This window comes from Eleutherodactylus coqui, chromosome 8, assembly GCF_035609145.1.
Source record: "Eleutherodactylus coqui strain aEleCoq1 chromosome 8, aEleCoq1.hap1, whole genome shotgun sequence".
Classification (NCBI taxonomy): Eukaryota; Metazoa; Chordata; class Amphibia; order Anura; family Eleutherodactylidae; genus Eleutherodactylus; species Eleutherodactylus coqui.
In genome coordinates this window covers 37,877,305-37,892,651 of record NC_089844.1, presented here as the reverse complement: position 1 = coordinate 37,892,651, position 15,347 = coordinate 37,877,305, and the positions used below count along the sequence as shown (strand labels likewise).

The 15,347-nt window shown below is 44.2% G+C and overlaps 1 protein-coding gene across 2 annotated transcripts in view; it reads left to right on the top strand.

Moving 5' to 3' along the window:
• The window catches only part of DES (desmin), a 28,870-nt gene extending 15,119 nt beyond the window's left edge, over positions 1-13,751 (top strand). The window contains exons 9-10 of one of the 2 annotated variants that reach the window (XM_066575509.1): positions 7,183-7,218; positions 9,188-13,751. In XM_066575509.1, the coding sequence (XP_066431606.1) occupies positions 7,183-7,191 (9 nt within the window). In that variant the 3' untranslated portion in view covers positions 7,192-7,218; positions 9,188-13,751. The remainder of the gene's footprint in view (positions 1-7,182; positions 7,219-9,187) is intronic. The other variant, XM_066575508.1, reaches the window with a different exon arrangement.
• The last annotated feature ends 1,596 nt before the right edge of the window (positions 13,752-15,347 follow it).

Sequence of the window (15,347 nt, the reverse complement as noted above, 5' to 3'; positions counted from 1 at the left end):
AATTTTTACAATAACAGGCTAAGAAAATCTCCCTGCTGCAGCATAATTACATCCAGAGCTTCACCACCCCTCCACACTGCAGAACAATCAGAACCAGAATCTCATGATCTCTCTCCACCACAGTATAATCACACTCAGAGCTGTATCATTCCTCAGACCTTCCGGAAGCAGTAATCAGAACCAGAATTTAATCATCTCTCTGTGTTGCAGTATAATCTCAGCCAGAACTTCACCACCCCTCCCCACTGCAGTGTAATCACATCCAGAACTTCACTATCCCTCCCCGCTGCAGTGTAATCACATCCAGAACTTCACCACACCTCCCCACTGCAGTATAATCACATCCAGATCTTCACCACACCTCCCCACTGCAGTATAATCACATCTAGATCTTCACCATGCCTCCCCGCTTCAGTATAATCACATCCAGATCTTCACCATCCCTCCTGCTGCAGTAAAATCACATCAAGAACTTCACCATCCCTCCCGCTGCAATATAATTACATCCAGAACTTCACTATCCCTTCCTGCTGCAGTAAAATCACATCCAGAACCACACCTCCCCACTGCAGTATAATCAAATCCAGAACTTCACCACCCCTCCCGCTGCAGTATAATCACATCCAGATCTTCACCATCCCCCCAACTGCAGTATAATCACATCCAGAGCTTCACCATCCCTCCTGCTGCAGTATAATCACATCCAGATCTTCACCATCCCTCCCCGCTGCAGTACAATCACATCCAAAGCTTCACCACCCCTCCTTGCTGCAGTATAATTACATCCAGAACTCCAGCACCCCTCCTTGTGGCAGTATAATCACATCCAGAACTTCACCACCCCTCCCCGCTGCAGTATAATCACATCCAGAACTTCACCATCCCTCCCCGCTGCAGTATAGTCACATCCAGAGCCTCACCACCCCTCCCGGCTGCAGTATAATCAAATCCAGAACTTCACCACCCCTCCCCGCTGCAGTATAATCACATCCAGAACTTCACTACCCCTCCCCGCTGAAGTACAATCACACACAGAACTTCACCATCTCTCCCCACTGCAGTATAATCACATCCAGATCTTCACCACCCCTCCCGGCTGCAGTATAATCAAATCCAGAACTTCACCACCCCTCCCCGCTGCAGTATAATCACATCCAGAACTCCACCACCCCTCCCCGCTGCAGTATAATCACATCCAGAGCCTCATCACCCCTCCCTGCTGCAGTATAATGACACGCAGAACTTCAACATCTTTCCTCACCGCAGTATAATGACATCTAGAATTTAAACTATCTCTCCTTACTGCAGAACAACCAGAACTTCATGATCTCACTCACCGCTGTATAATCACATTCAAAACTTCATCGTCCCCTCAATCTCCCCCAGCAGTAAACACATCCAAAACTTAAAAGGGCATTCCAGTTACTAAATGCTTGTTTTTCCAATTTTTACCCATCCACTGGATCCCAAGAATTGGAGGTCTCATTTACCCCACACTTCCTTCGACCTGCAGCACTGATCCAACCTGTATTCTGTCAGTTTCCATTAAGAGCAGCCATGTTTGTGCTCCATTCATTCCATTGGGGCTGATGAAAATAGCCAAGTGCTATGCTCCGTACAGCCTATTAATATGAATGGAACGGTCGTGCGTGCACGGCTGTTCTCCATGGAAATGGACAGAATACAGGTTGGATCGATGCTGCAGGTTGGAGGGAAAGTGGAGCAAATGAGACAACCAATTCTTGGGATCGAGTGGATGGACAAAAATTGGAAAAACAGGCATTTAGTAATTGGAATGCCCCTTTAACCATTCCTCTGTGTTGCAGTATAATCACATCCAGAATTTCACCATCCCTTCCTGCTGCCATAATTTCACATCCTGAACTTCACCATCCCTCTGCACTACAGTATGTTCACATCCAGAACTTTATCAAAACTTTATAAAACCTTCCACCAGTAGTAATCACATCCAGAACTTCACCATCCCTCCCTGCTGCAATCTAATTGTCATTGTGCGGTACTGCCACAGCTCACTTGTCACTGAGGCCATGCTAGGGCGCCTCCATCCCCAAAGCCTGCAGGCTGTGCTCAGTCCACTTCCACCCTGGCCTCAGCCCATAGGGCACACGTGCTCCTGACCCTCCTCTTGAAGGTCTAGTGAGTGCATCCCTGTCAGTTTCCCCACCAACTACCAGCAACTTCCTGCTATATTAGCCCTCTTTTGTCCATAGAGGGTGCCTAAGAAATCAGTGTGCTATAGCCATTGTGACAAAGCCCCTGTTCATTTGCATTCCGGTTTTGACTCCTGCCTGACCCTTGACAACTCTGATTTTTGTGCTTCCTGACCTTGACTCTGATTATTTGACTACACTATTGCTTGCTGCCTGCCCCAACCATCTGCCTGGACTTTGTTTCTGCAACTGTGCTGCCATCCCTGAGCATCGCCGTTTATATACTATGCTCCAGTTCACACAATCACGTATTGCGCCTCAGCCCTGTGCAGTGTAGCAGCCAAGACAGCTTGGAGACCCCAATGACCTATCCTGCTTGAAAGGTTCAAGAGTGAAAACCAGGGTTCTACAGGTGCTCCTCAGATAGCCCAAAGCCAATCCGGTGTATGGTGGATCCACATCCATCTACCCCATCTACCTGACAATAATCGCATCCAGATCTTCACCATCCCCACCACCACAGGATAATCACATCAATCCCATCTTGTAATAAGACAAGCCTTTTGCTTGCTGAACATGTACTTGGAAATCTCGATTTCTCACAGTGGCCGGAGCTCATCACAGATTTATAACATTTTGTCTCCAGCATTAATGTTTTTTCCAAAACTACTTTTGAAACTTGGCAGCAACTACATCGGTAAATCCCAACACGCAGCTGTAATACCTTAGTGTCAACCTAGAAAGGAATGGAATGAGAGTTGACTGCAGCCTAGAAACTGTATTCACCAAAGTAGCTGAAAAATCTCTTGTCACGTAGATCATGCTGGTGTGAAGATCAGACTGATGGCATCTACAAGCCTTCAGTATATATTACATGACATCATAGGTATATGGGAGCTTCAGTGTGGCAATACACAGCTATATAAAGTGCAAATAATCACCTCCAATTACCATGGCGATGGCTCCATAATTGGGGGGGTTTATCAAACTGATGCAAGTGTATTTTATGCTAATCTTATGAAAGGTCATTTCACTTGCAACTTAAGGGTTTACACTTCATTGTCCCATGAATGACAGATGGATGTGGATCTGCCTTGCCACACAGCGCTTTGACATTGGGCACTGATCGGGGGATTGGACCCGATAACCCTGGAGGTCCCTTCCAATTATAACATTCTATGATTCTATATGGAAAGGCAGCACCTAGGGTACCCTGGTTCCTCCCCTTGACCCCTATGAGTGGGATATGGTCTTTGCTGTGGGGTCCCCAAGCTATTACTCATACAGATAGCCCTAGTTGTGTGGCTGCTGATGCTGCACCAGGCTGAGGCGCAGTACCTGATGGTGAGTACTGCAGTGTAGTGGTCAGACAGGCAAAGTTCAGGGCAAGAATCATAGGTGAAGTAATGAAGTTTAGGTAGAAGGTCAGGGAAGACAACAAGCTATAGTTAAATCCAGTAATCAGAGTCGGGTTCAGGGAGCACAGAAGTCAGAATAGGCAGTAGTCAGAATTGTAACAGAAACACAATGACTGATGTGTTGACCAATTACTAAGCCAATATGGGGAGGATGCAAAATATAGCTGAATATGAGTGGGAATTGGTGAAGGATGGAATTAGGGAGCGCACGCTGGACTGTTAAGACAGAGGGTGGGAACATCTATGTGTCCTACGAGCAGCAGAGAGGGAGCAATATGAGAATGCCCAGTATGGGGTGGACAGAGCTTGGCGTGCAGGGCAAGAGGAATGGTGGCACCCAACCACAGCACCAGTGACAGGTGAGCTACTCTGGTAGCGTCCTATGACAAATATTATATATCGTATTATATATTGTATATCTGACAATCAAGGGCTCCTGAAAATAGATTTTACCGTCCAATTTGATATTTTCCGAGCCCTCCCACTTTTAGCTTTTTGTCAGACTTGTTCAGATTAAAGCTTCAAGTTTTGCTTCCATCTGAAGCTGTAGGTTCTCCGGACCTTCTGTTGAGTCACTCACATCGGCTCAGTTACATGGCCTCATCCTGCTTTTTATAGTGACTGCTGAATATACAGCAAGATACACGCACAGGACTCCACACTCTCCAACACTACACCCTCTGACATGGAGAGAATACAACAGCTGTTCCCTAAGAGTTTCTAAAAGTAAAGACACAACAGCTGCACTCTAGTAAAAGATGGACACGTAACACAGAGGATGACACATTTAATGTACATCTCTCTCCAGAAGAGTCAGGCTTCCAGATTACATCATGCAGAAAAGACACAGAAATGAAATGGCAAATGTATCACTAAGGCTGCTATGGGAGCTATGATAATCTCTAATGGGACCACCATGGAGTCATGATGAACCCCTGGTTTGCTCCATATCCCTTACTCATATTTGCAGGCTTCTTCACAGTCACTGTAATGTTAACAAGATGTCATCTGCCATCCTCTCCTAAAACCAGTAGATGAGCCGGATGGTGTGGAGCCGCAGAAGAACGTCTCATGGATGGGTTTTATAGATTCTTGAACCTTTCCCTCCATGTAGGTCACTGCCAAATATACTGATTACATACAAAATCCCAGCCAAATATCTACCAGGGGATTTGTATATCTTGATATTTGATGCTTAAAGTGACTTTCTCATTTCAGGATGAAATTCTGTCCCGGGACCAGAGGGTGGAGGGGGTATATTACCTGATATTAGCTGCACATAATCTTCTCCTCTGTCCCTCCGTTTTGCCCATTCCAGTCACATTTTCAAATGGACAAGATGGTTGCCACCACTTTTAGACAACCTAATAACCCATAGTGCATGACTACTGTTAGACTACTAATGTAATATACCTGCTCTGTGAATGGCCAGCACTGCTCATGTGATCAGCGCTGACCAATTACAGAGCAGCGCAGCCAGAAAATGGCAGCGTCCATCTTGTCCACCCGAAAACAGACCAGAACTGAAGTAATGGAGGGGCAAAGAATATCAAATCCAGGTAATTTATGCCCTCCAGTCCCGGAGCAGAACTTTGTCCCAAAACCAGAGGGTCACCAATGCTTAGGGTCCATGCACACAATGACATAAACCTTGTATAGTGGCACAGAGTCCCTATGAGTTTATATTAAGGTCCTTTAGATGCTCTGTATGCAGTTATATAGTAATTCTAATAACCAATTAAACAGGTTGTCCCTTTTCTAGCTGTTTTGCTATGGGAAGATAAAAGCACCATGCATTGCTCAGTGGCCCAGGTTGGTACTGCAGGCTGAGTCCTATTGAAGTGAATGGGATTCAGCCTGCAGTACCAATCTAGGCCACTGCACAATGTATGGAGCTGTTTGCTTCCTGCAGCAAAACTCTTTTGTATGGAACCTATTGGAAAAAAAACCTCCACATACCACTGGATGCCCATGGGGCATTGTATGGACCTATAAAGGGATACAGGTGGCATATTGTGGATAAGTACAACATGGATCTGTAATATGCCAAGTACACAGTCCTTTCAAAACGTATATAGAGTATATTTTGTATTATCCATATCTATGCCCTCCATGAGGCTTGAATGAAGATAAGCAACAAAGACAAATACTGTAATTGCTTGGAAAAAGGGGAGCAGGGGAAGGACACAATCTAAGAGTAGTAGTAATGAAACAGCATGAAGACTAAAAGAGATTGGGTTAGATTTACTATTGAAATCCATGCCGGTTTTATGGCGTAAATTGCGCCAGAAAACTGTCTTATGTGCAACAGATTTATAATGTGTTTTAGATGCTGTTTTTGCCATGTCTGAAAAATAAGCCTCGCTTCATGGAAGGAGCGTGGCTTTGTGGAAAAGGCGGTGTGTCCTAAATGCAGCATTGTGCACCAAAAATGCGCCAAAATTTTGTCACAAAAAATGTGAATATAATTCAATTAATAGGTGGTGTAAACATAGACTAGATAGACTAGAGATGGGCCAGATTTATCATCCAGCATGATACATTTGGCGCCTTTTAAGATTGTCTAGTCTAAGTCCGCACGGTATTAGTAAACCTATCCCTATGTTGGATTGTGCTATGCATGAGCACATGTCCACTTAGCATTTGACATCAGATGCATCATTACCTCAAAGCCGAGCTGATAACAGGGGTGACTTTTCCAGAGGCTCCTAAATGGTGGAGAAACAACATAGAAATGAAAGAATACATTGTACCAGCTAATCATTGGTGCTACTTCAAAGGTATGATCTAGGTACTTGAGCAAGAACATCAAGCCATTTATCTTTCTTACTAGGCAGTTCGACCTCGGATTGAGGTATTTGTTGGATATCTGAAGAAGAAGCATGTAGTAAGATTAATAAACAAATTCATATTTGTCCTCTTGTACTTGGATCATAGCTTTGACACTGAAAGTGAACCCGTAATTAGCTGGTATAGTCTTACAGTTCTATGTCCTTCATCAGACTTGGAATTGGAAACGCAATGAGATAGTTGTTAGAAGGCGCTCTCTCTCTCTCTCTCTCTCTAATTAGTTTATTCTCCCATTGCTAGAATAATGCTGAGTTAATTGAAACAGTCAAACCCTGTTTTGGGTTGAACCTTGCCAAAAGTTCGGTTTGGCGTGAACCAGAACCTTGGGTAGTTCTTGGTCAATCTCCCAAAATTTCTTCTTCTTTTTCCTTTTTTTAAAAAGAAGGAAAGAAAGAAGGAAGAAGGAGAATAGAGAAAGAAAAAGAAGGAAAAAGGGAAAAAGAATAAGGAATTGGAATCTCTTTCCTTCTTTTTCCCAGTTTTTCTTCTTTCTTCTTTTTCTTCATTAACATTGATACACCCCTAGGTAACCAAAGAGTGTTATAAAGGGCTTGTATGGCTCTTAGACAACATTATACACCAGTTTTAGGGGTGTTGGTGAAGTTCCAGTTCGGTTCAATGTCATTCGGGCCAATCCGAACGTTTTGCCCAAATTCCATGAAATGGGCGAACTGAACTTTTCAAAAGTTAACTTATCACTAGAGGAAATGCTAGTAACAGACACATACTTCTTATTGCCCCAGGAGAACTGAGCGCCTTACTGTTCCTCTGGAGCACTGGTAAGTCTCACTTGGGCACTTTCTTCTTGTTGCCTTCACTTTTATGGCCACATCACTCTTCAATTGTCCACTATATAGAGGTACTGTGTTCTGTCCACCATATTCAATTGTATATATTTACTGCAACATGTAAAGGTGTACTGTAATACTGTAGATCTGTGTATCACCATACCTAACCCTCCCACCACTCATTGCTGCTTAATAGTTGTTGCCTATGTTCTACCTTGCTATCTGTTCACATCTTGATACAAAGTCTAAAGCTGCAGCTATGGCAGATAATGACAGTGGTCCAATGATGTGAGGCTTGTTCCATTGTACATTGTATTATATATTGCTGCATCCTACTGAAAAGCAGCGGGCGGTATAATCCCGGGCATTTTCATTTTAATATATATATTTTTGGAAAGCATATTCCAATTGAGCAATAAGGAGTTTCCATAGACCTTAAGGATATTATATGGCACCAGAGTTGGACTGTCTCATGAGAGTGCCTATAGCACTGGCACCAAAGGTAGACTTGTACATGCTTTCCATAGATGGAGGATGGTCCTCAGAACCTTTTCCTCTGGTAGCCCCATATAACCCCAGTCTGATACTGCATCTGCTCATCATTGACCACTGTTGTAAGCTCACACTCACTGTCCGTCTTCTCAAATATTGGTGCAAATTTTCATACCTGCACAAGTTAATTAGTATAATATTTTGGGAAAATAAACTATTTTCTATAAGTTTAATAATTTCACCAGTATACCAGACATACATGAACTGACCATTTTATTAGAGCCCCAATCAGTTTCAGTGTGAATCCACATCAGAACGGGAAAATTCAGCAATATGAGTGACTTCCGAGGTCTGGTAATCAGTTGTATATTAGCTGGGATTACACTGCCAATCTTGTAGGGTTGGAGAGTATACTAAGAATGGTGTAAGCAAAAAAAAACCTCCACCGAGAGGATCCTCCATCTAATTTGGGGCAAATACAAGAAGTTTCCTATCCGTAGGGGCCGATATTCCTGCAGAACGATTCCTCACCTAGCGGAATCTACACATTGATGAATTGCTGCTCTTCTGGAGGCCAAAGGATGTCCAACATGCTACTAGATGGGGGTCTGTACTAATGTAGCTATTCAGTGTTGACATTTGCAGGATTTTTCACTTTGGACAATTCATTCTTCTATAAGATCTCTTAGTGATCAGTTGTAATCTGTGGGTGAAACTGATACCAAGTGTTCAGTTTCCCTGTAGCACCACCACTTGGAAGAATGAAGCATTACACAGTTCTCATTGAAATCTATGAACTGTCTATGGAAATCTAGAATGTGTTTGTAGCAGTTTTGGGTACAAGGGTGGGGTCTCAGGTGTAATGGCCACAGATTCAGAGAGTAGTCGAGGATTAGCCAGAAGTCAGCAACGGGAGGTCTCGGTTTGCAGCACAGAGGGATTAAGCAAGTAGCGTAGTCAGAGAGGAAGCCTGAAGTTAGTATCAGGAGATCTTGCAGGAATAGTGGAGGAGCGGGCAATGTGGAGCTTGACTAAACAATGCTACGAAGCAGATTAATCACGCGCTGGTACAGTGGCAGGGTAAGGCTTTAATAATGAGCCTAATCAGGGACCTAGGCGGGGTCAGGACCAGGAGGCAGGAACTTACTAACCAGGATCATGGAACAAGGCTGATAGTAATGCAAGGGTACTGTTCACAGACTGGATGGCTCAGTAGTGAGAGCCACCGACTGGAGAGCAGGTTTCCAGTTTAATTCCTGACAGTGTTGGATCCTTCAGCGTGAGAGGTCTTCTTTGGAGTCATTCTTAGCTCTGGCTAAGTGATGAGGGTCCTGAATAGTGGTCTCCCACTTTACACTCCCTAGAGCTCCACAGCAGAATATGGGTTTCTAGACAGTCTCAAATCATCCTTGGATCTTTCCTGCCATATAGCCTGTAGTTATTCTGACTTGTCTGTTTGTGTCCATAGGTTGTTAGTGAGGCCTCCCAGCAGCATCAAGAAATCCTTTGAATGGACACATGAAGATGGACCCCCACGGGAGTGACCACAGTGCACAGCCTGAGCGTAACCCTGCTGGACCTAGGTCATCTCATGCTGTATCTTCACCACACATCTCCACTACACTTTTCACTGCTTCTCCCTCAAACCATGGACTTCCAGGGGGGCCCAGTGTGTGTTAGGTCACCCCTTGCCCCATCTACAGAACTAATGCCCTATTGGAAATTTCTCATCATTGCAATAGAAATAAACTACTCAACACTTTCACAAACAATGGCATTCCCATTCATTTCCCAGGGAGCACAACCATCATGATTCTATAGAATGGTACTAATCCCGTGATGGACCTCAGTGTCCCTACCCTTCACCCACTTCTCTATGGGAGCACATTATACTGCGTCTCTCATGGATGCTGATCCACACTGTCAGTTCTAAATCTGCTTTCCTGCAAATATGGCTTCTTATCCCATCTTCAGACGAGTGACAGCAAATATCTCATTGCTTACCAGTACATAGGTGCCAAGGACATCATTGTCCTGCAGGATTAAGGGGATCTGCCTGTATTTCATGGTCATTCTAATGGCTCTATCTGAACCACAACCAAAAAAACCCCTAATTTTGGGCTGAATGGTTTACAATCTATCGCTGTTGCAAAATTATAACTCCCAATATGTTCTGACATTACTGTCTGGAACCTTGTAAGACCCTTCTTTAATACCAGTTTGCAATCTGTGGCTTCCATCTGTTGTGAAACTACAAGACCAGCAAAATGCAAGTTGCCTTACTGTGCCGAGACTTGAAGTTTCAAAACAGATGAAGAGCCACAGACTTTGGAGCACCTTATTTGCATTTAGGGTTGTAGCTATAGAAGGTGCAAAGGTAGCACCTCGGCCCTGGTGTCTAAGGGAGATCAAAGGCTCTTCTGCTACATAAGAAAACACAATTATCATAAATGGTACATAGTACGTGGAGACCATATTATAGATATAGCATTTGGACACAGCAGCTTCAAATTTTGCCTATTTTTTTCTACAGTATTTACCCTCTATAGAAAGACAATTATTATAACTCAGATCAGAGGAAACCAATTGCCCAGCGACAGCACTGGAGCTCCAGAGTTGACGAGGCACTTACAAGAAGGACTTGTACGCCTGTTCACTGATGTGCCAAAAGTGGTGGGACAAGAACTAATATGGTGTAGGACCCCCTATAACCCAGCAAAGTGCAGCAACTCAATGTGGCATCACTTCCACAAGTGGATGGAAGATGTCTGGAGGAATGTTGAGCTATCTGGAGAGCCACCCTCATCTCTGTAGTATTTGTAGGTGCAGGATCTTGGGTGTAAATGGATCCATTGGGCCACCTCTCCACCATATCACATGAATGCTCATTTGGGCTTATGTTGGGTGACCGTACAGGCCACGCCATTCATAAGAACTCTCCAGAATGCTTCTTGAACCAATTCTGGACAACTTGGCTCTGATTTCACAGTGCATCATCCTGCAGGAATATGCCACCATTGTGGGGTACATGAAGTCCATGATAGGCTGCAAATGGTCACCAAGCAGTGAAACATAGCAGGCACCAGACAATAACATGTTTAGGTGGACCAGTGGACCCAACCTATGCCATGAGAACACACCCATCACCAGTATGGAACCACCACCAGCCAGCACAGTGCCTTGTTGACAGCAGGGGTCCATGGCTATTATGGGGTCTTCGCCGCACATGAACCCTACCATTAGCCCGAAACAATTGGTACCGTGACTTATCGGACCACGTCACATGTTGATACTTCTCTTGGGTCCAGTTAGCAACCTCACGAGCCCAGTTGAGGCGCTGTGTCCAGTGTTGTGGTGTTAACAGAGGCATCTGGTGGGTCTTCTGCTCCCATGGAAGGTAAAGAACGCTGCACTGACCTACAGAATATGTATGTGGGGTCTCCTGCATTGAATGTGAAGGTGATTTCTGCCCGAATTGCTTGTCTGTTTGCAGGGAAAATTCTAGCCAGATGCCATTGGTCACGATTATTATGCATTCACGGATGGCCACTGTACTGTCTACTGTGGGTTGTAATGCCTTCCATCTGGCACCCACTGTCATGCCTCATTTGAAGTCTGATAATTCACATCACCTTAAAATGAGCACGTTGGCTGTCCTTGGACTTTTGGCACGTCAGTGTATAATCCTCACTTCATGTGTACAACAGACCTCCAACTGAGGAAGGGTCATGCACAGAAGTATGAATCCTACTTGGGATACCGAATTTTAGGTTTTTTCCTGGCTGCTTCCCCTCCACCTGTGTACCATATGCCTTTGTGAAAGTTGTGCTTTCCTAAACACAACTGAATCAGGAGATCTCACTGTGCATCACTACACATGATAGCGCCTTGTCCCCCCTTTTGTTTTTAAAGGGGTTGTCCCACTCTAAAGCACATATGCCCAATATATCAGTTGCAGCACTGCCACCTATTTCCCCATTGACCCTCCTGCAGGGCATTTTCACTGTTTCAAAGGACAAAGAGCGTAGTACTTCCAGCCAGCGCAATCTACGTTATATCAATAGTGACATAGCATTCATTGCGTGGATGGAAGTCCAGAAGTTGCAACCGAGTCATTATAAATGTGCATGCGCGGTCTATAGAGATGAGGAATGTTGATAGAGGAGAACATGTCTACTACTATACTGCTCTGCATCACTGGTCTCCAATCTGTGACTCCAGCTGTTGTGAAACTACACTCATTGTCCAAAAACCCATCCCTCCCATAGAAGTTGTCGGAATGGAATGAAACTTTTTTTTTCTGTGTGATTGTAACGTTGATATAAGTGATTACAATATCAGAGCAAAAGAATCATTTATTGTGGAGAACTGACCCCTTGTAGGGAGGCTCTAGTACCCTGTTGTACTGCCTCTAGCTTGGATACAAGATGTGATACAGGCGGGCATGGAGGCTCTGTTATACCACCTCTAGCTTGGATACGAGATGTGACATTGGCGGGCATGGGGGCTCTAGTACCCTGCTGTACCGCCTCTAGCTTGGATACATGATGTGATATAGGTGGGCATGGAGGCTCTAGTACCCTGTTATACCACCTCTAGCTTGGATACAAGATGTGATATTGGCGGGCATGGGGGCTCTAGTACCTTGTTGTACTGCCTCTAGCTTGGATAAAAGATGTGATACAGGGGGCATGGAGGCTCTAGTACCCTGTTGTACCGCCTCTAGCTTAGATACAATATATGATACGGGTGGGCATGGAGGCTCTAGTACCCTGTTGTACACCTCTAGCATGGATGCTTTTTGTGATACAGGTGGGTATGGAGGCACTAGTATCCTGTTGGGCTGCCTCCAGCCTGGATACAAGATGTGATACAGGTCGGCATCAAGGGTCTAGTACCCTGTTGTACCACCTCTAGCTTGAATACAAGATGTGATTCGGGAAAGCATAAGGCTCTAGTACCCTGTAGTACCACCTTTAGCTTTCATACAAGATGTGATACGGGCGGGCATGGAGGCTCTAGTACCCTGTAGTACCACCTCTAGCTTGGATACAAGATGTGATACGGGTAGGCATGGAGGCTCTAGTACCCTGTTGTATCGCCTGTAGCTTGGATACAAGATCTGATATGGGCAGGCAGGGAGTCTCTAATACCCTGTGGTCTGCCTCTAGCTTGAATGTAAGACACTGGCGTAACTATAGGGGATGCTTTTGCACCCGGACTGAATGAGCCTCAGAGGGCCCAAAAGGCCTCTCTTCTCCATATAGGGAGCCCAGTACTATGAATAAAGCATTATAGTTGGGGGCCCTGTTACAGGTTTTGCATTGGGGCCCAGGAGCTTCAAGCTATGCCTCTGATGTAAAATGTGATACGGGTGGGCATGGAGGCTTTAGTACCCTGTAGTACCGCCTCAAGCTTGGATACAAGATGTGATACTGGTAGGCATGGAGTTTCTAGTACCCTGTTGTACTGCCTCTAGCTCGGATACAAGATGTGGTATGGGTGGGCATGGAGTAGTAGTCTTCCCACAACTAGAGAACCACAGACTGCATACCTTGATATCTGTTAAAGGAACTGGAAGCTAAATGTGGTCTGCAAGAATATAAAACATATTTCAAAGGTTCTACAGGATTAGAAAAAGATGGCTGCCGTCTTCCATAAATAGTGCCACACCCGTCCATGGGTTGTGTTTGGTATTGCAGTTCGGTTTTGTTGAAGTGAATAGGACTGAGCTGTAATACCATACACAACCTGTGGACAGGTGTGGCACTGTTTATGGATGGAAGCGGCCTTCTTTTTCTAATCCTACATAACCCCTTTAAATAATAGCAGGTTTTTGAATAAAGAGAGTAAGAACCAACTCTCATGAGCTGCCAGTGTGGAACTACAAGTACCAGCATATCCTGACCGCTGGATGTAGGTGTACAATAGGTAACCTGCCACTGTAGCCTACAATACTGCAGATCTGTTACATTGTGTTCTTCTCATGTTTGACAGAACTGATCACATGAATAAACGTATTGAGATCCCTATCACTGCGTCCGCCTGTCTTATTTCCTCTGGAGAAGTATAAAAAAACTGAGCAATTCCTCTGATCTTTTTCTTGTATGTTGGATATCAGCGATTTAACATGTCAGAAATATGGAGGCTCCCAGTTCACCCCAAACCAAAGTTATCATCTGACAAGTGTGTAATAGTACGTTCACACAGCAGAATCTGATGCTGATTCTTCCACTTGGATTCCCCTTACAATGTTCGTGGCAGAAATCTAAGGCTACGGTCCGCGCTGGAAAATAGAGTATGCTGCGCATATTTTGCACGAACGAAATGCACGCGCAATACGCGGTAAAGAGAAAGCATTGATTTCAATGGGTTCGTTGACATAAGCATATTTTGCAAGTACATTTTGTTCACGCAAAAAAATGCACAGCGTTCTGTATTTTCCTGCACGCAAAAATAGCACATATTGAACTAATTAACTTAATTGCCCATTTCAATGAATGGGAGCATGGTTATGTTTGAGCATGATTTGCGCACTTAAAAAGTACAGTAGAAACACGCACATGTGCAACGCCCATTGTGCAAATATGTGGTGCAAATGCGAACACTGGGGTTATTTTCGTGCAAGTTTTTTGTGCGTCTCGCAATGCACAAAACTCAAGAAAGAATACACTAAGTAACAAAAAAACATGATTTTTGTGTCTAAGAAAAGTTTATTTGTTCCTGTTAGCTTATTGTAAAATAGAATGGAAAATAACTTTAATTTTTTAAAAAAGTTTGCTTTTGTGGTCAGGACGTCGATAAATAAAAATATATGATTTTGAACTTGGAATGTTTCGAGGACGTACACAGGGAGAAAAGAAATTACTAACAATCATGAGCCAAAGTCCTTATGCAATGCAGAGTATACAGTTCAATATTAATGAAGATGTCTGGTTCTTTCCATTAATCCCTTCCAGCTGCTCACTCTGCACATCTCAAGGAGGAATACAGTAGCGTCAAATTCCTGTTGCAAGTTCTGAAGTACGATCAGTAGGGTTGGGAGGTAATTGGAGACTTCAAGATGGTTGCTTTCCCAAAGGGTCTTCAAGGTGGTTTAACAAAGTTTTCTTGCTATCTTTGTCTTTGGGGTAGCAGAGCCAAAACTGAACACTGCCATCGACGAGACTGGCCTGAACGTATTGACTTCACTGTTGGACGAAGTAACGTCAAGTGGGAACCCCTAGTAGATCCTAAGATGATTCTGATGCCACCTCTTCACATGAAACTCGGGCTTATGGAACCATTTGTCACAGCTTTAGATAAAGAATCTACAGTGATGAAACATCTACTAAACTTCTTCCCGAAGCCGACTGCGGCCAAGGTAAAAGCTGGCATCTTTGTGGGACCACAAATCAAGAGGATCATAGATCGTCCGAAATTTCCTGATAGCTCACAGAAGTACAGAAAGCAGCTTGGAACAGTTTTGTTACAGTGGTTCAGGGGAAATCACAAAGCAGACAACTATGTTGATTTGGTGGAAACGATGGTGAAGAAATACCCGCTGCAGGATGTCGCTCAAGGTTCATATCCTGGATTCTCATCAACATGGGAGCATACTCCGAGGAACAAGGAGAAAGGTTCCACCA